Source organism: Ambystoma mexicanum, chromosome 5p (genome assembly GCF_040938575.1).
Source record: "Ambystoma mexicanum isolate Mex_15411 chromosome 5p, UKY_AmexF1_1, whole genome shotgun sequence".
In the NCBI taxonomy this organism is placed as follows: Eukaryota; Metazoa; Chordata; class Amphibia; order Caudata; family Ambystomatidae; genus Ambystoma; species Ambystoma mexicanum.
Window position 1 is genome coordinate 144486829 of NC_090930.1, and position 24163 is coordinate 144510991.

The 24163-nt window shown below is 48.3% G+C and overlaps 1 protein-coding gene across 2 annotated transcripts in view; it reads left to right on the forward strand.

The window, feature by feature from the left end:
- The window catches only part of ARHGEF9 (Cdc42 guanine nucleotide exchange factor 9), a 1787868-nt gene that overhangs the window by 422992 nt on the left and 1340713 nt on the right, over window positions 1-24163 (forward strand). For both annotated transcript variants that reach the window (XM_069612543.1, XM_069612544.1), the window contains exon 3: window positions 7992-8297. In XM_069612543.1, the coding sequence (XP_069468644.1) occupies window positions 7992-8297 (306 nt within the window). The remainder of the gene's footprint in view (window positions 1-7991; window positions 8298-24163) is intronic.

Consider the following 24163-nt stretch of genomic DNA (forward strand, 5'->3'; position numbering starts at 1 on the left):
TGTAAGGTGACAGGAAGCTCAAGTATTTTCTTAAGCAAGGGCAAGGTGCTATTACTGATTATCTTTGTGCTGTGACCCTCCCACGTGTGTTGCCCTTTTAATGTCATGTGTCCCTCCCCTGTGTATTGCCCTTTTAACATGGGCCAGGACTGTGTCATGGCCCAAGCCAATAAAAGGAGCCCCTGCAGGCACGCGCATCAGAACGGCTGCAGACTCCCAAAGAGGAACGCCTGAGTCTGTGTCTCATTCAGGCCTGCAGGCCCACACTGTGTGAGCACAGGTCGGTAGGCTAGGCTGCCATGGGGCCCTCTTGCCAGCAAGGTGTCCAGGCTCCACATGTGCTGGTCATGGTTCGCCCTGCCTCATATAAAACCGGGTGTTCCCTGGCAACCCTCTGAGGCACTGGGCCTCTGTGGTGCTGGTGTCACAAGGGGCCGGCTTGATGTCCATGGCCGGCCTCCAAAACAATTATTATAATTATTACTTGGAATCATAATTGGGAATATAATTGGTATTATAATTGGTCTGCTTTTACCAGCTGCGCGAGATCAATCGTTGTCGAAAGGTTTGGAGCAGGCCCCACATTTGCCACCTTGTATAAAGCTTGTGCCCGTTGTGTCACTGCGTTTTCTGATAGATGAGGATTCACCCTACTTCAGTCTAGAGAACTATGCTTGTTTATGGTCTTGGGCACCTCTTTTGAATTCTGGCGATGCTCCGAGGATGTGATGATGAACAGTTTACCATCATTTTCATAATGAAACAATTCAAGCTGAACCCAGGCAATGCATATTAATCATGAACTTTTGCGGTTTCAGATCTAAACTTGATAGAAGTTTCAGTGACTTTTTCTATACCTGTTGGCTTAGTTATAGATTTCAATATTTCAAAGCATTCATTTTGGATTCAGATTTTGAGCCACCTTCATTTCTTTCACATGGAAATCCTAACTTTCTCTTGCAATAGCGTGTCTTACTCCCCATCGATAGGTCCTCTGGGGCAGCGTGTCAGCCTGGTCTTCTGGTGAGGTGGTATGCAGTGATTATATCGAATACAAACTAACTAATGAAATTATAACAAATACATAAACAACGAAAAAGAAAATAACTAACTTGGGAAAAAAATAGAAATGGGGCTGGAGGTGGGAATAGTGGTTTTGGGGTGGGGAAAAAGTATTAGTAAACAAAGAGGGGCTTTGGGAGGACCACCACCCAAAACAACAAAATTGATGAAATCACATGTAACCAGATAGGTTACATGTGGCCTCATTACGAGTCCGGTGGTAACCTTGCCGGTGCTACACAGTACTTGTGACATTTTACCGCCATCTACCTTGCCGGTGCCACCGGGACATTATAAGTCCCGTCGGACCGGCAAGCTAGGTTCCGGAAAATGTTGTTCCCCATTCCTGTGGAGTCCCATACGACTCCATGGGAAATGCATCCGTGACGGCTCTGCCTACGGTGGCCGCTGCGTCCAGCAGGGTCAGACCTTTCGGGTGAAGCGGCCCCGGCAGGCAAACTTGTAATTTGCTGGTCCGTCAAGGTCAGAATGGGGACCATGGTCTTTTGCATCCTCCTCTATATGACTGGTCTACTCGCATCAAGAGTAGTGGTTTTTGGTTTCATGTCATAACATTGGTTTGTCTAACACCTTTCAAGCTTCAGAGGTTGAATAATGTATTTTTGGAGAGGACAAAATGGTGGTGAGAATTTAACACAACAAAACCCCTTGAATTTTTTCCAATGGGCATGGCCTCCGACAATGCACACTTTATTTTGTAAATCACTCTCAGACCACTAGCTATGGCCAGTGGGCATGGCCTTCCACTTCCACTGTCCATTTTATAACACTACTGGACCACTAGCCATGGCCTTGGCCTCACCCAATGTCCATTTTAGAGCACTTCCAGACCACTACACATGGCCTTTGGCTCTGGCTAGTTGGCATGTCACCGTCCTTTTAAAAACACTTTCAGACCACTAATGGCCTTTGGACATGGCCAGTGGGCATGGCCTTCGTTCGTGCCCACTCCATATTTTAAAACACTTGCAACCCATCGCTCAAAGACGTTCATCACTCTCAGGCTGATTTCAATCTGTTTTGACAGTGTATTGCTATGTAGAAAAGATGGCAGACTTTGAGAACTGCCTGTTTTCAAACACTACCAGACCACTAGCCTTTGGCCATTGCAAGTGGGACTGGCCTTTTGCCGGACTCACTGTATATTTTAGAACACTCCCAGACCTCTAGCCATGTCCATGCTTGTAGGCACAGCCTTTGGCTGTGCCCAGTGTGCATTTTAAAACACTCACAGACCATTAGCCATGGTCTTTGGCCTTTCCCACTCTTTATTTAAGAACACTTGCCACCCATCGCTCAAAGACGTTCCTCACTCACAGACTGATTTTGCCAAAGAAAAAAGTGTGCAAGACAAAATAGCACTGGAAAGCAATGAACACCAGAAACATAACCAAAGAGAGGAAGTGTTCGAGAAAATACGCTGGCAAAGTATAAAAGGCGCTCACCTTTTAAACCCAGCAATCTGTAGTGAAATATTCCCTGGAAAACAAAATCCCAAAACGAGACAAGTGCTTGTGGTTTTGTGAGTATGCGTCTGCACTGGGAACATGATAACCTGCGTAAAATCCTGGTAACGAAATACTTGACCAAGCTTGCCAACCTCAAAAAGAAAAAAAACATGGGGTGTGACTTCCCTCTGAAAAAATGTTATGCTGTCTGCCCACATATGTCCTTAACATGTGCTCTGAACAGCAGCCAGAATCAGGGGGAAATAACTGCACCAGTGTCAAGATTGCAACCTCTGTTGCCACATCCTGGGCAAATACTCATGACTTACTTGCCCTCTCATCATTTCCCCTCCTCACCCACATATTTGGCTTTCAACAATACTCTGCTTTATAAATATAACTTGAAAAGTACACATTCCATAGTGTCATTCAAATATTTGCATCCTTATAGAGCTATGTTAGACATAAAAGTGTACACTTGTGACATTATTCTCTCCATCCTGACTTGGAGCATGGGCATAGGACATGGGGGGTACGGGGTGCCAAATCCCCCCCACAATTTAAGTGGGGGGATATAATGACATTTATCCCCCCCAGAATATGTAATTGTGCACAGTGCCCTGTGTCTCGGCCACAGACAGCTAAAAAGGCAAGCCACACCAAGTATTTTCCTGCTTTTAACTTGTCAGCGCCCCTGGCGCCAGCTGAGCTGTCAAGAATTGTTAAATGTGCAGTACAGACCTTGGTTTATCATTTTCTTAATGTTAGTTTACAGGCTGCAATCCCCACCTGCTTCCTCTGACCCACGCCTTCCACTCCCATTTATAACCCCATACCCTTTATTAAATGTGTTTGGACAACTGTTCCTCGTCCTGTTGTATGTGTTGTTAGTAGTAGTGCTCAGGGACCCACTCGTAGAGTGTGTGACCTCACTCTTTGTCCTGCCATCTCACTGTGATGTCAGAGTTACATAGGGGCCGCCCACCCACCACACACACGTGTGTCATGTGTGAATGCTGTCAATATTATTGTAATTAAAATTTGAGTTATATTGAAATTGAACCAGAATATTACAAGGTGGCGCCACAATTGTGGAGCCGGGGTACAGCGATCATACATGTGCAGCAGCCCATGCTGCGAATATCATATAGCACTGGGCTAGATATCATGCTTAAGGAGACGCACAGCATGGAATCTTAGCTATGTTGTACTCAGCCTAGAGATTTACGTCATGCCTTTCATGCAGGCAGTGTTTAGGCATGCATTGCCAACTTAATAACCAGTATTTCTAATCATAGCAGGGCCTGTAAGTTGGTACTTTGTGTGGATGCCTGTGGCCTCTTGCCATGCAAGTTCACCCGAGGTGGCAATACTATATGGACTTGCATGCTTCTCCGCCCAATGAAGCCGTAATCTCTGCACAGGCCAATGGCCTGCTAATCCCAAAAAGCCATGCAAGAGCCAAGGCCAAGGGTCCAAACGATTGGCCTCAACCACTTCGGGAATAACCTTAAAGAAGGTACGACATGCCCCGAAACCTGCTTTCTTTCAGGACATAAGTCAAGATCCCTCTGTTCTAACAAGGCACCCAGGAGTAATCACTTCTGGAATCTGCCAAAGCGACATGAACCAATTAAGCTAAGCAGTGAGCACTCTACAAATAAATAAATAAATACAGAACTAGACATGGAAATGGAGTGTCAATGCCTGCAACATGACTCCACTGCCTGCGAGTGCCTCCGGGCACTGCTCCTTTGTACCCAACAGCTTTGGGTGCTTAACGAACGACATGTACCTCTATAGGTCCATCACTGGGCATATAGGTGGAAGCACTTACAATAAACCCTGGGATAACCAAGATTTAGGCTATTGCAACACCTGGAACAACAGCTTAAGTCAACCTGTGTTGTAACACTGTGAGCACAGAATAGGTTGCTAATATTAATAATTGGTGTTCTTGTATAGCTCTTCATGTGGATTCCTCTTGCTTCTCAGCACCTGTACTAGTAGGTGTTAGTACCCAATAAGTTAATGCTACTCCATGCATCAACCTTGAGAGGATGACTGGCTGGGTCAGGCCTACTGCAGTATTCAAAATACAAAGCGCATGGAACATGGCACTCAGAAGGGGATGCGAAAGAGACGTTGAGCACTAATATAGGTTGCTTGGTTAGCATTGAGTGGCATGAGAAGCTATTTGTCTTTTGAAAGAGGGACACCTACATGGAGCAGTCCCATCAGCAAGGAAGGTGTGGACCAATACATACATTAGAGGAAAACTGGGCATTCTGAAGGGAACTCGGGGTGCAATTGTCCTTGGCCAGTAGGCTGGCACCCGTGCAGACATTGTGGGCCTTGGCTATCTTTGACCTTTAGGGGAACTGTCTGCAAACTGGTGTGTGAAGTGTTTCTCAAGTGTGCCCGGCAAAGGCAGTGTGGGGACATGGAAAGTGCATGATAAATGTGGATGGCCCAGAAACCCGATGCATTTCCGGTGATAGACAAGTTGCTCAACTAATTGAGTACAGAATGTGTGCTTTCAGGTCTTGGAGGGATGTCTTTGGTACCAATAAAGTCCATCCAAACAAAGTGGTAGCTGGTCATCCCCCTCTGGGTCCAGAACAGTAATTACCCAGGCCTTAGGTTAGATTATTTAATTCATCTTTTATTACATGCTAGGGGACCCTGTAGCACTTACCCCTCGGAGTCTGCGCCCCCTCTTCTTGGTCACTGCACTTGCACGTTCCGAATATCACAAAGCCTAGTAGGACCACTGTGTGGTTTATTATTTATTCATTGCCTTTCCATTGTTTATTTGTTCCCTTGCTCCTTTCCCATTTGCCTTGTGGCACTTTGGAACACTGTTTGTGTTGTATACGCACCTTATAAATATCCAATAAATAAATAAATAAATGCTCAATACCGGAGACCAGTCTCTAAGCACGGGACTGGGATTCAAACCTGTGTTGCTCTACGTTATCTTGCTTCCAAAACAGATGTGTTGCCCCTCAGCTATCCTCTCAGCCCATATGGCTGCTAAGGGCAGTGTCGAGTCCACCCATCTTAGGGGGGTAAATCGGAGCGCAGGCTGAGGCGATGACGGATCCCTATCATGCTGCCCTGTGCCAGTATTGGTGATTGAGGTCTGCATAATAAGTCCCCAAGGTGTCCCCTGTCCCCCCCCAGATTTTGTGTGTCTCCTACGCCCCTGACTAGGAGACTACAAATACCATAATGCAATTCAGCAAAAGGCAAAATAAATGTCTCTCAGCGCTCTCAGAGAGCACTGGCAACATAGAAGATCTTTAACCCTATCCCGGGAGGCTAGCTCAGCGGCAATGTGCTTGCTGTGGAAATAAGACGACACAGAGAAACACAGGTTCCAAACCCGGGTCCGCACTTAGAAACCTCTAAGCGCGTTATAAATACGCAACTAAGAGATGTATTCCTGCGCCTCGATACACCTTGGCTGTGTGAGCGCTTTAAAAATACAAAAAATGAACCCATATTGGGGCATTATATATATATATAATGCCCCAATATGGGTTCATTTTGTGTATTTTTGTGAACCCATATTGGGGCATTATATATATATATAATGCCCCAATATGGGTTCATTTTGTGTATTTTTAAAGCGCTCACACAGCCATATATATATATGGTGAGTCCCAGTTACTGCATAGATAAGAGTCCCTGATGCCTATTGTGTTTGGCCATGGCCAGTGATTTTTCACCCCCATCGTCACAGTAGCTGTAAAAAGATATTTTTTTAAACTTTTCTTTTTATAGCTGCGGGTACAGATATACAGGTACCCTTGGCTATCTGTAGTCTTATCATAGCCACGAATATCGGAAAAACGACTGGGAAATAAAATGCTTTCCTGTCCCCCATGGCCCACTACAAGGGTCCCCCTCATCTGTGTCTGCTTCCCACACACCCATGATGGCCTCCTCACCACCTGCCCTAGCATCACAACATACGCTGCTTCGGTGACACAGTTTGCTTTGAAATGCTGGCTATTTGAGGCTGTTCTGTCCATAACCGATGTTACAGAAAGGCTTTGTGTTGCAAACTCAATCCCGGGACTTCCTCCAACTGCCAAATTTCACTTGGTGTCTTCTTACCTATCTCTTGCATCGAGCAAAAGCAAGGATGGCGGCTGTTTCATTTATAAACACCCGGTTTCTCTGCATTTTAACCAAGATATAGCTAACTATGTTGGAGCCCCCTTCTCCATCAAATATTTTAATAAACTACTGCACGGTGTAACCACAAACTAAAAAATGGCCTCCAGACTTTGGGCCTCATTACGAGTCCGGCGGTAACCGAGCCGAAAAAACTGGCAGGTTACCGCCGGACTCGTATTACCATTTCGCCTCCATGATTCCCGGAATTAACGGGGCATTACGACCCCGGTGACCTGGGAATTCCGGCAGCGGAATTCTGTAACTCCCCATTCCCATGGAGTCCCTTAAGACTCCATGGCGATGGGGACCATGGAAACACTGGTTCCGTCTTTGCTCCCGCCTGCAGGACTCTTAATCAGCCGGTCCGGAAAGAACGGTGGTGGCAGTTTTACCACCACCATTCCTTCCGGACTGGTAGGGTCGTAATGAGGCCGTTTGTGTCCAAGTTGTTTCGGACATGGTCCCTTGGTTTGGACTCTGCGGTCTGGCAATAATTGACCTTTGTCCATGGGAAAATGAATGGGATGTAGGCAGCAACTTTGTTTTCTTTCTTTTCTTTTTCTTAATAACCTTTTCATTTTTTAACAAATATTTCATAAACTTTGCAGTCTGGTGGGTGGGGACGTGCGCGACAATAACAATTGCCTGCAGGTCATCTGGCGATGTATTCAATTAATGTTGATTATTGCAATATTGGCAGGTGAAGATGAGGAAATCCAGCCTACTTGCTGGTTTTATGAGGAAGAAATGACCATAACCTGCCATGTAGGCTGTAATGCCATTATCACGTTGGTGAATGGTTATATGAGGGTCAAAAAAGGAAGAGACATGAAAACACAAGAGAAGGATGGGACTGAAAGAATGAGAGTGGGGGCATGCATGAGGCCCACCGTGCACACAGAATGGGGCAGGCAACAGGGATAGGGAGAGCATGTGAGCCTACTGTGGCAGCTGGAGGCAGAGCATAGCCGGTGAGGATGACTGGCAGGAAAGAGCAAGCTCAACACAGAGGGAATGTGGAATGTTGCCTCTGATAGGTAGGAGCAGGCCTTATGCCAGTGGTTACAGCCTCTCCGGCTCCATCGTCTTCAAAGAAAGATCCATCAATCCAATGGGATAATGATCATTAGTAAGGAATATGTTTTTTAGGCCATTCACAATAATCCTTGTCAGATTGCACTATTGGGCACAATTAGAGTCAATAAGGAAAGTCTGAGAATATGTCCTGAAATTAATCAGGTTGGTGAACTCAACCATTTGCTCTGATTCTAGGTCCCGCTTCAGGTGCTCTGGCAGGAGGAAACCGAGAACAACTCAACGGTCCATCCCAAACCATGCTGGAGAAGCACCCACTCAGCACCCACCCGCAGCCAGTCAGCGGTGGTACTGCTCCCCAATCTGAAAGCAGAAGCCCTTCTCATCAACTCTGTGAACATTTTGGAAAAAGCAAATGGCGAAGTGACTGAGCAAATGGTTGATCCTCAGGGCGCTTGTGTGCTGAGCTACGAAAGCCCGAACGCTGATAAGAGGAGACCCTACGTGGAAGCGAACCACCTTCAAGATGCTGAGTTCCCTCAAGTAAGAGTTTTGCATGCGTCTCACCCTCATCTAACTGGTTTTCTGCCCGAAAGTCCTGCAAATGGTCCCACCATGAGCTACCACTGTGAGCCTGTAGCAGGGTACCCTGTGAGCCTATAGCAGGTTACACTGTGAGCCTGTAGCAGGTTACACTGTGAGCCTATAGAAGGTTACCCTGCAAGCATAAAGCAGGTTACCCTATGAGCGCTTTGGTTGTGTGTGTTTGACAGTCAGAGTTAATGATCATCTTAAGATACTGGTGATTCAGAGATCAGAGACACATTTTCCAAGGTTGCATTGACAAAAATAGTTGGTAGCGATTGTTTGATGTTTTTAAGTTATAAAAAAAGAAGGCGGTCCCAGAATATATTGTTTTTCAATTCCCCAATGACGATAGGCCAGACACTCATCAGCTAATTATCCATATCACATAAAACACTTGTATCTTCATAAAACAGTCAACAGTGTTAGGCTGTGTCTTTAGTTTGAATGTACATTGCTGAAGTTGTATTGTGTTTTGATTGAATCTTTACTTTGATTGAATCTTTACTTAAGGTGGAAAAAGGGAATGCACTTAGCGATGGAGCGAGCCATGGATCCTGCTCATTGATCATATAGCGATGGAGCTAGCCATGAATCCTGCTCATTGATCATATAGCGATGGAGCTAGCCATGGATCCTGCCCATTGACCATATAGCGATGGAGCGAGCCATGGATCCTGCTCATTGATAATATAGCGATGGAGCGAGCCATGGATCCTGCTCATTGATCATATAGCGATGGAGCTAGCCATGAATCCTGCTCATTGTTCATATAGCTGTCGGGGGGGGAATTCTCCCGGGGTCGGCTGGGCCGTCCGCGGACCTCCGGGCAGGGAGGCCCCAACTCCTCCCGTATATCCCAAAAGAGATAGAGTATGAGACACACGCAAGAAGCAAGGTGATTCTGCTGTTTATTGAACAAAACGGCAGGGATGGGTCAAGGATCGTACGTGTCCGTCCTGACACTCTCTCAACATCGTGGGGCTCGCAGGCCCTTTTTACCTTAGTATGACGCGCTACTAGCGTCACCTGAGAAAGTTAGCAAAAAACCTATCGTCACTCTGGATTGGTTCCCTGAGTGGTAGGGTTAGTATAGCATACGTATAGAGAACGTCGTTATTGGTTAAGGGTCAGTCAGGTGGTATACTTGGGTTGTCCCTTCAGTTTGATACATAAAAATTGTTACATGAAGACCCCTGAGGATTGGTTAATGTTAATGGCGTCAGTGATAAGGGCCCCATGTTCTGATTGGTCCTCCCGCGAGCCCCCCAGTCTGGGACCATCCCTGTTCCCAGCTCGCGGTGCACCTGTCATTTGCAACAATGTTTCACTATGGGTATGTGCAGACAATGTGAGGATTTATTCATAAGCAGGAAGGCCGACTACTCCCACCGCTGCAGATGTCCATTGAGTCGCTTAATTGTATCTGCCTGTGTCTTGAGACGGGGGATCCAGGCGCCTTCTTCCTCCTGGGCTTGGCATCCTGTCAGGTTTGGCTTGGTCACGTGAGGTGGGACCGTGTTTGAGGCAGAATTCTGCACAATTAATATTGCATTTCTCACTGTGTGCCTGGCTTATCTTGCAGGTGCGACCTTGGCATCGGCTTGCGCTTCGAGAGTTTGCAACGTTGTGCCCTTGACTGTCTGCTTTCGCCGGGCTCATTCTGCAGGGTCAGCAACCAAGCTCTTGCTCATTCAATGTTCATGGAAGCTTTTGCTTGCGGCCTACTTGGGCCTGGTGCATAGGTGGAACCGTTTGATACAGAGCGCTTTAGGTTATGGTATCATATTGCTCTATCCCCAGTATCGTGTCTTCGTTATATTTCTCATTATGCTTTTAAGGGTTTAGAAGAAGCGTGAGCAAGCCTTTTTAGATGAGTTCATTATGCGTCTTGCGTTTCTGCATTTTGAGAAGCCTATGTGGAAAATAATAAAGATGCACGTCCGTGGGTGTGTCCGTCGCCTACGTCATAGCACTGAGTATGTTCTTCGTGTGGATTGGTGTGGGAGTGTCCGGTGTGTATGTTTGCACGGGTGTGCTGACCATTGGCTAGGTCGTCATGGCATCTCTAACGATGTGTTGATTTGGTGCTGGATGGTTTAGTCGAGTTCATCCATGCCGCAGGTGTCGGCATGTGCAGGGCAGGCTGGTGGGCAGGCGGGTGGGCACGCGAGTGGGCACATCCGTATGTTCTTGTACCAGGGTATTTGGTCGTCTGGGAGATGGGCGAACTCCTCTTGTGGCAGGTGTCTGGGCCGTGATCCTCTAGGCCAGGTTTGAGAGGTGATTGGTGGGAGCCTTTTGTTCACTTTTCCCACTTCAGTCCCCCCTCTGGTCGACTTGTCGACCACAAACATATCCTTTTCCTTATCTCCTCTCACTCTCCATATTTTAGTTACTCCTCCCAGATGTCCATAGTGATTAACATGGTCTTCAAATGACCAGTACATATATACACAGGTTCCTCCAGGTGTGCAGTATACCCATTTCCCTATGTAGCTCCTTGGGTTTCTTGGGTTTTCGAGCTTCACAGATGGTGGGTCCAGGTGGTTAGTGATGATCTGGTTGCCCAACCTCTCGCTCTCTTTTATTATTGTGCCTGTGTGTTGGCCGTCGTCTGCTGGCATCAAGGGGTGCATACCGACCATTTCGATCATCTCGTCTGTGGTGCGTGCCTTCCGGGCCTTCCAAAATCTTATTATGATAAGTGCAGCTCCAGCCAAAATAATGCATCCAATTATGATCTTCAGTCCATCTGACAGCCAAGATGGCATCCATGACCATAGCGTCGAAAACCAGCTCTCATCCTTTTTTACACCTTTACTTTCATCCATCATTTTGGAGTGCATCTGGGCCAATTGTGATACTGCTTCTGTCAGTGTACCATTGTCAGCATCGTTAGCAGGAATGAATGTGCAGCATGATTGTCCTATCTTTGCGCAAACTCCTCCTTCCATTGCTGTGAGGAGGTCCAGTACATATCTGTTCTGTAGTGCTACCATCCTCACTGCTCGCAGTTCCTCTTTTATTGCGTTGAATCCATTTACTGTAGAGTTAATTGTCATCATTAGTTCCCATCTAGTTATCTGGAGCCATTTTGCATTTGCGTAGGCCTGTAGTCCAGGATGTATTATTGAGGAGAAGAACATTGCTGCTCTGCTGAATAGTCTGTGTTCTGGCGGAATTGAAGTGAGTGCTGTTTCCGACCTTCCCCACAGGTAATTTCCAGTCAGAGGTTCTCCTTGTCTTTTCATCCTATTCAGGACAGTGGTGTTGCCGTTGTTTCGGTTCTCTGGCCCCTTCTGAAGCCGTGCAGATCTCTTCTTCCTTTTGTTTCCTTCATCCATTTTTGGGAAGTTCGCCACGTTCACATGTTTCTGGGGCACCACTAGTGATGGTACATTAATGTGTACTATTGTGCATATACCATTCCACAGAGGGGGCAGTGTGTGGTATGCCTTGTCTCCACAGGCCCAGTAATGGTCCATTACTACTGCTGTTCCTGCTCCCCCCTCAGGTAGCTCTGTCACGCTTGCACAGTTGGTGTTGTATCCTACGTCCACTTCTCCTTTGTGTTGGTAGCATACCTTAGGTGCAGTCATCGGCAGTATTGTTATTGGGTCTTCATCCTTCTCTATCCACGTTAGCATGGGTACGTACTTGACCCAAGTCATCCAACATCTGTTGTTGTGTTCAGCAATAGTTGTAGGATCTTCTCTCATTACCATGTTGCTGCCAACCACTCCTGTGTCCCATTTGTCACCCAGGTACACCTTTCCTGTTATTATTATCAACGGTCTTTCCCAACATCCTTGTTTACCAGGAACTTCAGTGGCGTACCAATCACATGGTAGGTACTGTAATGTAACTTTCTTCGTTTCTCCTTTTTCAGGGCCACTTGTTATGTATTTGAATGCTTCAGCATGTAAACTGGCCTTGTGGTAACCCAAATAACTCTTAAGGAAGTTATTTTCGTACGTGTACGTGTCTCGTGTTTTCCATACCAGGTGCACCGTGTTCCCTTGAAATCTCCCTTTGGTTTGGAACAGTGCCAGGTATATTATACACCGTACTGTTTTTTCATCTATTTCCGTGGCAACGAAAGTTCGGGAGGCACTCATGGCGTATGGGATCAATGAGCAGACGTAGAAGCTGTCTTCTGTTGTTTGTTTACCTATTTGAGTCATGTGCTGGTACCACATGTTGTTTGAGACGTGTGCTGAATTTTGTATGTAGTTGTCAATGGGCCTCATTACGACCCTTGCGGAAATGGAAAAATGATGGCGGAAATGCAATACCGCCATCGAACACCGCTCGTTGCGATCATGACCCGTCACCGTAAAGTACGATGCCATTAGCGACACCGCAGTGAACGGCAACGCTAACTGCACCAAGTACGCGCACGCGCGCCTTGCAAAACCGGAATCACCGCCATGGCGCAACGGTACGCGAATTCTGACCCTAGCGGACATGTACTGAACGCCATCAAGCACGTCGTAAAGTACCATTCCGCCATGGCGAGAAATACGGCAACGTGAACCAACCGTAAATGGCCCACTGAGTGCCTGTACTCCACTCCCTGGCCTCATTGCACAACTCCTGGCAGGCGCAATGTACTCACACTATGCAACCAGTGAAATCCACAATTCACCCATGCATGCCAACGTAGAAAAGCATGCAGGGGCTCAAAGCGCCCCGTGAGTGGGCATCCATGTACGGCATGTCACCATAGCCGTACTGACGCAGCACAGGCATGCGAAGGTACAATACATCAAAATGAAAATCAAGAACACATGACACAAAACAACAGTAGTCCCCCATCGCTTGCCACCAGCGCAAGGCAACATCCAAAACAGCATCCTGAGGGGGATTGCACCAGCCCTGTACTCATGCCAGTAAACAAACCAACCATCAGCAGAAGCATGTACCACACAAGTCGGCAGAGTGACTGAGCAGCCAGGCTCATCCCAAGAGGGGCCGATGGGAGCTGCAGGGCACAGATGGCATCAATACAGAAGCTATTCCAATGGACATGACCCCAGTCCCCCTCCAACAAACGCACGCAAACACAGTCACCTGTGACCAGCCACATTCTGAACAACCCATCATTCCACCAATCGACCTGGCTGACAGGCACCAGTCGGCCAAAAGCCAATCCCCCGCCCCTGAACAGCACATCATGTAAACAGACACAATGGCAGCCCCTATCCGTGACCATACTGTGCTACGTAGGCAAACGCGGCCAGTACTGTACCACACAACTCAACTCAGAAGGCGGAACACAATGCAGATCATCTCGCAATACATACCGCCACAAAGCGAAAATCGCCACATCACCTGCAAAGAACAACGCAACACGACAAATATCGGAATACAATTTAAATGCACATCCAAATGACAAAGGCCCCACAGCAATTTGCAAAATACCACCAAAACAACCATCATCACCGAGGGCTGCATCTGCAATAATTGACCGGCTTCCACTTGTGTGACGCCCTGTACCATCATGGCACACAGGGCCTACATCAACGTTCCAAAAGGCAACATGGAAGCGGCAAGAACCGCAGGTCCGTCCCATGAGGCAGGCACTAGTCGAGCTGAAAGGCCGAAATGTTGCACCTAGCCACCAGTACAGCGTAAGGGCATGTGGCCCATTGGCGATCGTCCCATAAGATCGAAATGGTGCTCCACTGATTCACCCGAAGCTGCAGGAGTCGAGAGTAAAAACCATCTGGAGGAGTGGCGTAGAGATGGCATCTGCAATAGGGCAGGAGATACCTGTCACCCAAAAGAAACACAAATTAACCGATTGCATTACGGGACTCATGATGCATTACAATCTTCATTCAACACACCAAATCCACACCCATATGCATGCTAGCCCACTCCAAAGGAATATACACACCCCTAAATCAGTATCGATTCATAACGAAATCAATCGAGGTAAATACACCATTGGCAACGTCGGTTACTGTGCATGCGTCCGTCAAGATAGAACCCAAGACATGGGATTAGTAACGTGCCTAGACACAAGTGTATGAAGGCGCGTCGAGACAGGGAGGATCCGACAAGGGCAGATAGACGTATGTCCCACTATGGCAGCCTTGCATCACATAGCGCAGGGGAAGGGGAGTGATTCAAAAAACCCATGTACATGGCAGACCCTAAACGGAATCATCAGTCCATGCATCCATTCATCATTCCCTCATCCCGCAATGAAAACGCATGAATATTCACTCACATAATATGTGAAACTTCCATCGCGTCTGTGCGTAATGCAGTCCGCAAAAACCACTGTGCCCCTGGCCGGATCTGTAGTGTTGTGAAGCAAGATGGATTTGGGAACGTCCTGCCTTATCGTCCACTACGCTATTGCGCATCCCATTCAATTCATATCATTCATTGCCTGCTCGTTATGGGCCATGTCCCAAGGACATTCTACAATAGAACGTTACATTTCCAGCCAGACCTGTGGGCGTATCCTCGCCGCTACTTCAAAACCCAAAATGCTGGCCTTCGAATTCCTCACTTGCAACATTACGTCGAAAAGGCTTCTGTGAACGCTTGCATTCACAATTACATCAATGTAGTGCGGCTGTGTGTCATGATGCTAACTGGCTGCAATCACAAATGGGACGCCACGCCCGTCGGTGAAGTACGTTACTGTGCTGCATGAGGGTCGGCCATCGATCGAGCCCTACATACCACTGACTCTTCACAGGTATGTAAGCGGCTGCAATCATAGCATGTGTAACAATGGGAGCATACCATGAAGATCAGTCAAAGTACATCACACTGCCATCGGGATTAGATACATGATTCCAATCCCAAGTTGCCATGCGGCCAAATGCAGCCTTACGTGCGGGACGTGCTCGGCCAGAAGGGATTGCATCTGCCACAGATTCATTCAATCAGCACAGGTGGAGGCCATACAGGCCGACAGCACATATATTGCAGACCCAAACCCCTCCCACAACCACTCCCACTCCAAAATGCTACCGGCAGGACTAGCGATGTTGGGCCTGGGGGACCAGATAGCACTGCAAGTGCTACAACTACAAGAAGACGACGAACAACAACAGGTACAACAACCGGGCGCACAGGGGAGACGGAGGAGAAGGAGGAGGAGGAGGGCAAGGCAGGGTCAGCAAGGCCCACAAGCACTGCCACTACCACCACGCAGGCGGCCCGCAATCCCACGCCTCCGAGCCGATCCGTTCAACCTCACTGCTGAGCAGATCCACACCCTCTACCGTTTGGACTGGGACACCATAATCGCCATTGTGGACATGACACATGCTGACCTCGTGAGCATGATAGATAGCCCAACCGCCATCCCACCCCTACTGAAGGTGGTGTCTGCACTCCACTTCCTGGCCACAGGCACCTATCAGCACACAGTGGGACAGTTGCATGGCATTTCACAGCCACTGTTCTCACGGACACTCTTCCAAGTGCACGATGCCCTCCTGAAGCACGCCGACGACCACATCACACTACCACGCACGTACCAGGAGATTACCAACGCTAAAGTGGGATTCCATGCACTTGGCGGCATCCCGGGTTGCATTGGTGCCATCGACTGCACCCATGTTGAATTGGTTGTCCCACATGCCATGGAGGTCCAGTACCGCAACCGGAAACAATTTCATTCAATCAATGTGCAAATGGTGTGTGACTCCAACAAGATATTTACGCATTGTTGTGCCAGATTTCCAGGATCTACCCATGATTCTATGGTCCTGAGGAACACAAGAATACCACGCTACATGGAGCGACACGCAGGGCACAGATCCTGGCTACTCGGTGAGTCTCATTCCATGCATGACATCGTGGCCCATTTGATGCGTCAATGACCTTGCAGGGGGGGGGGGGGCTACTTAGCACTATCATTCCACTGACACCCTTTATTCGTCTCATACAGGTGATGCCGGGTATCCACTGAAGAGATGGCTCCTTACACCAATCCGGAACCCACAGAACGAGCATGAGGAGGACTACAACCATGCCCACTCACGTACCCGTGTGGTCATTGAACAGGCATTCGGCCTACTGAAGGCTCGTTTCCGCAGCCTCAGCAGGTCTGGCGGGGCACTCATGTACAGCCATGAGAAGGTTTCTAAGATGGTCATGGCATGTGTCATGCTGCACAACATGTGCATACGTAGGAATGTGCCCATGCCCCCTGACGCTGTACTGCATGCACCTGAAGATGATGATGATGATGAGGGTGGGGATGTGGAGGCACCTCAAGGAGTCCATGAGGCACAGGATGCACGTGCAATCCGACAGAGCATCATAGATGCATGCTTCTAGCAACCACGCATGGTGCCTATTACACGGAAAGGGGACCTGTGGCACTGTGTGTGTGTAGTACAGGCACATTGTGGACTGTACGCCTATGAAGGCCTCGTACGCAAATATCAATGTCCACACATGTCATTGGATGATTATGAGATGCTGTATTGTTAATGTGATTTGATTTATACACCCTATGGACCCGCCACTCAGTGAAGCCCAACACACCCCCTCCACCCTACTACCTCACCCCCCAACACCAGTGTCCAAATATGCATGCTGTCCGTGGTTGGACGCTATTGCAAGCCCCCTCTACGGGTATCAGGGGCACCCCTGCCCGTGGAGCGCAGGTTCCTGCCAGATCTGCGTTGGGGGCTGCCCTGGACGGAACTTGCCACGGATGATGTCTCTGCCTGCTCGCGTCCATGCATGTCTCTGAGGGTTTGTGAGAGCTCCGAGAGCACACGGCGCACAGCAGCAAGTTCAGCACAAACGTCTTTGGACGTCGCATGCAGTTCCCCCCTCAGGCTCTCGGTGCTTTTCTCCATTTGTGCTCTCAGGCTCTCGGTGCTTTTCTCCATTTGTGCTCTCAGGCTCTCGGTGCTTTTCTCCATTTGTGCTCTCAGGCTCTCGGTGCTTCTCTCCATTTCTCCCCTGAGGCTCTCACTACTTTTCTCTATTTGTGCCCTGAGTGTCTCGGTGGATGTTTCCATGGCTGCCCTGGAACCCCCGCATTCATTTGCATGGTCCTTGAGTAGCGTGGACACTTCCTGCTGTTGCTCGATCAGCAGGTCGAGGGACTGTTGCCTCTGCTGGGCCATGGACATTTGCGGTGGTGTGACAGGGGGGCTGCTCAACACATGTTGCCTTGGCACAGGACTTGTGGGGGTTGGCCAGTCGTCGTCTTCAGGGTGCCCCTGCGTGGTTTCGTCATGGTGTAGGGGATGGAACATGCAGGGGGATTGGGAAAGGTCATGGATGGTACCTACGTCGCCAGCACTGTTTTCCGTGTCGGAGCATGCTGGCATGACAGCTGTGTCACCTATGGTGCTGCTACCACCAGAGGCAGTGCCATCAGATACGTTCTTTGGGGGGACCTGTGGTGCTGGGGTTGTGGACTTGCTGGCTGCTGGGGTGCCTGTTGCAGTCCCCTCCAGTGTGCTGCCACTTGATTCCTGCTGCTGCCGTGTCTTGATCCTTGCACCTGAGGTGGAGGCTCTTGGGACGTTGGTCCTGGCCCTCTTTGCAGGCGTGCTGGTAGGGGTGTCCTGCAGCTCGTCGTTGGTATCGGACCCTGTGGTGGAGTAAAGAGGGGCGAGCGTTAGTTATGGGTCTGTCGGATTTGGAATGGCAACGTATCAAATGCATTGGGGTGGTACATGAGGCTGATTTGGGATTGGGCCTTGGAGGTGGTCTCATTTTCGTGTGGATTGAGGATGCATTCATTTGGCTGCCTGCAGTTAGGGGGTGCATGCTGCACATGTAGGGGTTGTTTATGGCTTCTTGATTGATTTGTTTGTTCATTCTGACTTTTAGAGGGCGCTGTCAGGGCAAAGTATGTATTGCACTATGGGGTCACATGGTACTGCACATGTTCGTGGTTTGTGGATTTCGCATTGTTTCTCTTGGCCAACCTACCTGATTCTCCGGATGTCGGCACTCCTTTCTCCATCCCTCCGACTCCCTCTATGCTCTCCATTCCTATGGTGGAGGCGCAGATTTCCTCCCAGGGGGTCAACTTGATGGGCGACTCTGAACCCCCCCCGGTAGCTGTGGCGATGTTCCTGTTCGCAGAAAGTATGCTGCGTACGCGGATCCGCAGGTCGTCCCACCGCTTGCGACATTGCTGTGGCGTGCGGGGTGTTGTCCCCACCGCACTTACGCGCTGTGCCACCAGGGCCCATATGGCCTTCTTGTTGGCAAGGGCCGTCCTGGTCATTTGACTGGAGAAGACGACGGCGGCATTTTCCTGGAGGGTCTCGGTGAGCACGGTCAGTTCCTCTCGGGAGAAGTGTACCTGCCGCTTGCGGTCACACGCTTTCTTGGCTACCTTTCCCATATTTATTTTTTTAACTGGGGTTGCTAACGGGTTGGGATGTGTGTCAGGGTCGGATTTTTAATGGTTGTGTTGGGATTCGGATTTTATAGTTGTGCGGCGTGCTGTTTCCCGTTCCGGCCACATGCTTTTACTTCCGTTTCCGTATATTTACGGTGGCCGTAATTTGCGGTGCCCGCTCGTTACGGTGACCGCTCATTACGGTGACCGCTAAGATGGGTGGCGGTATTGCACCTGGTGCAGCGTACGGCGGCGGTAAGGGCCGTTTTGGGGTCATTTCCGCCATCGCAGCCTTTCGGATTCCGCCATGGCGTAATGCTCGTGCCCGATGGGTCGTGATTAGCCGCACTTTGCTCCTTCGTGCAATGGCGGAAACGCTATTTACGCTGTTGCGGTCCGGTCAGTCACTTTCCGCCAGGGTCGTAATGAGGCCCAATATCTTTATTGTCTGAGTATGTGCTGCGTTTAACTCTATTTCCCTTGTGTGCAATTTTGCTAGTACCACCTGCCGTAACACCTGTTGCAGCTGGGGGTGGGGGTATGTTAGATTTGGGTACAGCAAAAATATTTATAGCATAGCTGTTCCGCCATACAGAGGCAGCCACAAACCCGGTGATCATCAAAATCCCTATCATCTTTATTACAGAGGCTAGTCTCACCGGCATTTTACTCTTACCTTGCTGCGTTCCGGCAGCTAATTCTTGCGACGTTAAAGTTGCCCGCCTGAAAATTCTCAATATGCTTGTTATTAGTGTTAGTTGTTGTTTTCAAGCTCTCCCTATCAAGTAGTCGTTCAGTGCCCAGACGAAGAGCTGTTCCCACGCCAATCTAAGCGATCTATCTCTTAGGACAGGCAAGTATGGGTGGAGGTGGGGCATTGATTGTTCTATGGCCAAGAGAAGTGCTGTGTAGTAGACACGTACCCTCCTCCTTTTCAGGTACTTTGGCCTTTTTATGTAATAGACAAATTGGTGCGATAATTCTTCGGGGTAGTTATTGTCTGAGGGTATCATCTACTCCTGGGCAGTAAACTTTGTTAGTTATCTGTTTTCTTAGCAGTACAATAATACGCCGTACCTGCATGTGCGAGAGAAAAAAAAGAGAGAAAATTCAAGTGTTTACATGTGTATGTGCAAAACAATGTCCTTCAGTTAGGTTATTACTGCAGTGGGTAGGGGGTCGATGGGCAGAGGGTTGGGGTTCAATTGGTAGAGGTTTCTTTACTCTTTGATCGTGTGACCATGGGGTGGGCAGTATGGTAATTACCCCTTTCTATTTCAGTAGTTGTCTCTGGGGAATCAGGGGGGTGGCAGGGTACGGGGACACTTTGGCCGTTAGTTGCGGTAGAAGTCCCTTCCTCCGTTAGCGACGCTGTTGCTGTTCTTCCAATGGCCCTGTCGGTGGCGCTGGGGCGGGTCTGGAGTTTGCAGATCTTTATGTCTTGTAGGTGATTCCAGGCACGTTTGTCCTGTAGCTTTACTGCTCTCGTTGATACTTCCTCTACCAGGTGGGGGCCAGTGAAGCGTGGGCTGTTCCACTTTCTGTTGAAATTGCGGAGTAGTACGTGGTCACCTTTGGCAATTTTGCACAGTTTTCCCTTTTCCAATTCTTCATCCGCGTCTTCTTGTTGATCACTCTTAGACCCGCCCCGTGTGCGCTCGAGCTGTTGAGACACAAACACTACACTAGTAATCAAAGAAGACACATATTGGTACATTTCATCACCAAGGACATTTGCAGTACTCTCGTGGTCGGTGAATGCTCTTGATGTTGGCGTCAGAGGAAGGCGCATTTGGCGTCCGGTCACCACCTCATGAGGGGTGAGGTGGTGGTCGGAGCCTGGTCTATTCCTTAGCTCAAATAGGGCTAGCGGAAAGCAATACAGCCAACTCTTCTTTGTTGTTTGCTGTATTTTTGCAATTGCCTCTTTTAATAGGCCATTCAGGCGTTCGCATAACCGTTGGCCTGCGGGTGATATGCACATGCAAATTTATGCTTGATGTTCAGTAAGGATGTGATATGCTGGAACATTTCATTGGCGAAATGCGGCCCATTGTCTGACCGCAGTATTTCGCACACCCCCCACCTGGGGAAGACCTCCCTCAATAGGAATTTAGCTGCTTGGAATGCATCTGGGTGTGAGCAGGGCCCTGCCTCAATCCACCTCGAGAATGGGCACACAACTACAATCATATACCTATTTCCTTGACATACGTTGATCATATCAACATAGTCAATATGGATGTGTCGGAAAGGTCCCTCTGGCCGGGGTATACTACCTTTGATCACCTTCAGCGTGTGACCGGCCGTGAACTGTTGACATGTGAGACAATTGCTGATAAAATTTGACACGTGGGAATTTAACTCGGGGCAGAACCAATCTTCCCTAATTCATGCTGTGATGACTTCCTTGCCTGTGTGGGCTGGGTGGTGTAGCTGGCTCAGGGCGGTGTTCAATAGTGCCAGTGGCATTACCATCTTTCCAGTGCTACCCTGGCGCCATAGTGCGTCAGTTGGCGACATTGTACATCCTCTTTTTACCCATATTTATTTTTCTGCCATTGGTGCAGCCGCTTGTAGCTCCATTATCTGTGTGGCTGGGAGATGGGTGTACCCTTCTCTTATTAACATCTCCTTAGCTATTCCCCTCCCTCTCCCTCTCTCTGACTCTGGGGGGTTATATATCTTGCCAAAATATGCAGCATACTTCGCGTGTGCGTCTGCTGCTGCATTCCCTTTTGAAATATGGTGTTCACCATTAGTGTGTGCGGTGCATTTGACCAAGGCTAATTCTTGGGGGTCATTTATTACTTCAATTAGTTCAGCCAATAGGAGGGCATGTTGTACTGGGGTGCCGTCAGCTCTCCTAAACCCTCTTCTCCTCCACTTGGACAACCCTGAGTGGACAGTAGATGTGACATATGCACTTTCGGAATAAATGGTCACTCGTTTGTCAAAGCTTTCCTTCAACGCCAAGATCAGTGCAACTAATTCCGCTGCTTGGGCGGAGTAATGCTGTTGTAATTGTACACATTTCATCGCCACACACACCGGTACCTCCGTCATTTTTACCACTGCTGCCCCAGTTCTCCTAATCCCGTCACGTTGGTAAATTGTTGATGACCCATCAATGAACAAGAGCTCACCTCCTTCCAGTGCATTCTCTTCAACCCTTCTACTGCATGAATATATTTCAGTAATCTTTGTACAATCGTGTGCATGGTCTCCTTCCTCAATTGCTTCTGCTATAAACCTTGCAGGGTTGACCGTGCTGCATCTAACAATTGATAGTTCAGCTCTAGATAATATTATCTCATAACCTGACGCCCTCTGCGTTGTTAGCGTGGATTTAGGCTTGTTCAATATCGCAAATAGTGCATGTTCCACAAATAGTGTGGTCGTGCACCCCATGGTGATTGCTGATGCTTTCTCTACCGCATAGGCAGCTGCGGCGAGACCTTGTTCGCAAGGGAAATGACCTAGCATCACAGGATCCAAGTGGCCGCTGTAAAACGCTACTGGTTTGTAGCCCATGCTTGTTTTTTGAGCCAACACTGCTTTCATTACTGTTGAGTCGCAGTGTGAAAATATAACAAATGGTCGTTCATAATCTGGGGTGGCCAGTACTGAAGCTGTTGATATTGCATCTTTCAGTTCATCAAAAGCTTCTTTCATTTCCATTGTCCACCCCAACTTTTTCTCCCCTTTGTTAGCTTCCTTTAACCCCTCAAGTAGGGGTCCTATGTATGAGCTGTAATCAAATACCCATGCTCTGCAGTAGTTGCACAGGCCCAGGAACTGCTGTAATTCTCTCACTGTTTGTGGCAATGGCATTTTTTAAATGGCCTGTGCTCTTTGTGGTGCAATCTGTCTTCCATATTGGGATATGAGCTCTCCAATATAAAGTACTTGTTCCTGACAGTATTGTAACTTCTCCTTGTCTACCTTGTAACCTTTTTCAGCCAATATTGTCAGCATCTTTAATGAGTCCTCTCTGCATCTTTTTTCGTTTGTGCTGCAAATTATTATGTCGTCAACATACTGTAACACTGTGCTTTCTACTTCAATGTTACTGAAATCCATCTGTATTACTCTGTTGAATATTGAGGGTGACTCGCAGTACCCTTGTGGCAGTCTGGTGTGTTTCCACTTTGTGTTTCTGTAAGTGAAGCTTGTTAGATCTTGTGAGTCTGGGTGCAATGGTATTGAGAAAAAGGCATTTTTAAGGTCGATCACTGTAAACCGTGATGCTTCTGCTGGAATGCCGCACAATATTGTAGCCGGGTTTGCCGCTATGGGGTATTCTGCTTCCACTATGTTGTTCAAAGGCCTGAGGTCCTGTATGAAGCGCCAAGATCCCCCTTTAGCCTTGCGCACTGGGTATACAGCTGTGTTGCATGGAGATTCTGATGGGACCAATATGCCATTATTTATTAGGGCCGTTATTGTTTCATATATGTCCTCATCTGCCTCTTTTGATAGTGGGTACTGTTTCACTCTGGGGAGTATTGCACCCTTTTTCAACTTTATTCTTACTCCCCCTATGCTTTTTATGCACCCCACGTCATAGGGGCTAGTAGTCCATAATGATGCGGGTACTTTTGCCATATCCTCCTCAAAAAAGGGAACTGGGGTGGACGTGGGTGCCTCAAGTGCCATTGCAATTTTCTGTGCCACTTGTTTGTACGTCACCCTTAGCCATATTTCCACACTCATCATAAATACCATTTCACCTTCTTCCTTTTCTCCTGAGAAGAGCCCCTCATCTGACACCTGGGTGAGTCTACATTCCTCTGCCAGTGCTATTACTGCCCTCCATGCTCTTCCTTCTCTGTCTTGGGCATGCACTGCAATGTAATCAGCGGTTGCTATAATGCTCTCTATGTCCACTGAAATCACCTTTCCTTCTGGTTCGTTGGCTGGTGTTTCTGGTCTAAACAAGTAGGCTGCTGGCCTCCTCCAGATCTTGCCCTCTATCCCTGGCATCCATGCAAATGCCATGTCCGTCCCTTACTGGAATAGTTCACCATCTACTGGCTCAGCCCTAATCACTGTCTGTCCACAGTATGCCTGCATAATCTGTCGTGCAGTGAGCATGTTAATTCCTGGAGTGGAGCAAATTATGCCGTCCTCCGTAAAGGAGATCGTCATATTCAACCTGCTCATTATGTCTCTCCCCATTATATTTACTGGTGAGGCCCTAGAATATAAAAGTGGGACTGACATGTCATAATCCCCTATTGATAAGGGAATGTTGGGCGCCAGTTTAGATGGGCATGTTGCACGTAATGAGCGTGAGGTGGTGGAGCATGCAGGGCGGGACGGTGACGGCGTAGCTTCACGTGTCTGCCTTTCCGCTATTCCATGCTCCTCCTCCTCACTTCTCTGCAGTTCTTCCTTTCTCCTGCAGATCCATGGTGAGTCTCTATTTGTCCGGGTGGTGTATAGTTTTTCTAGGCTTTCCCTTTCA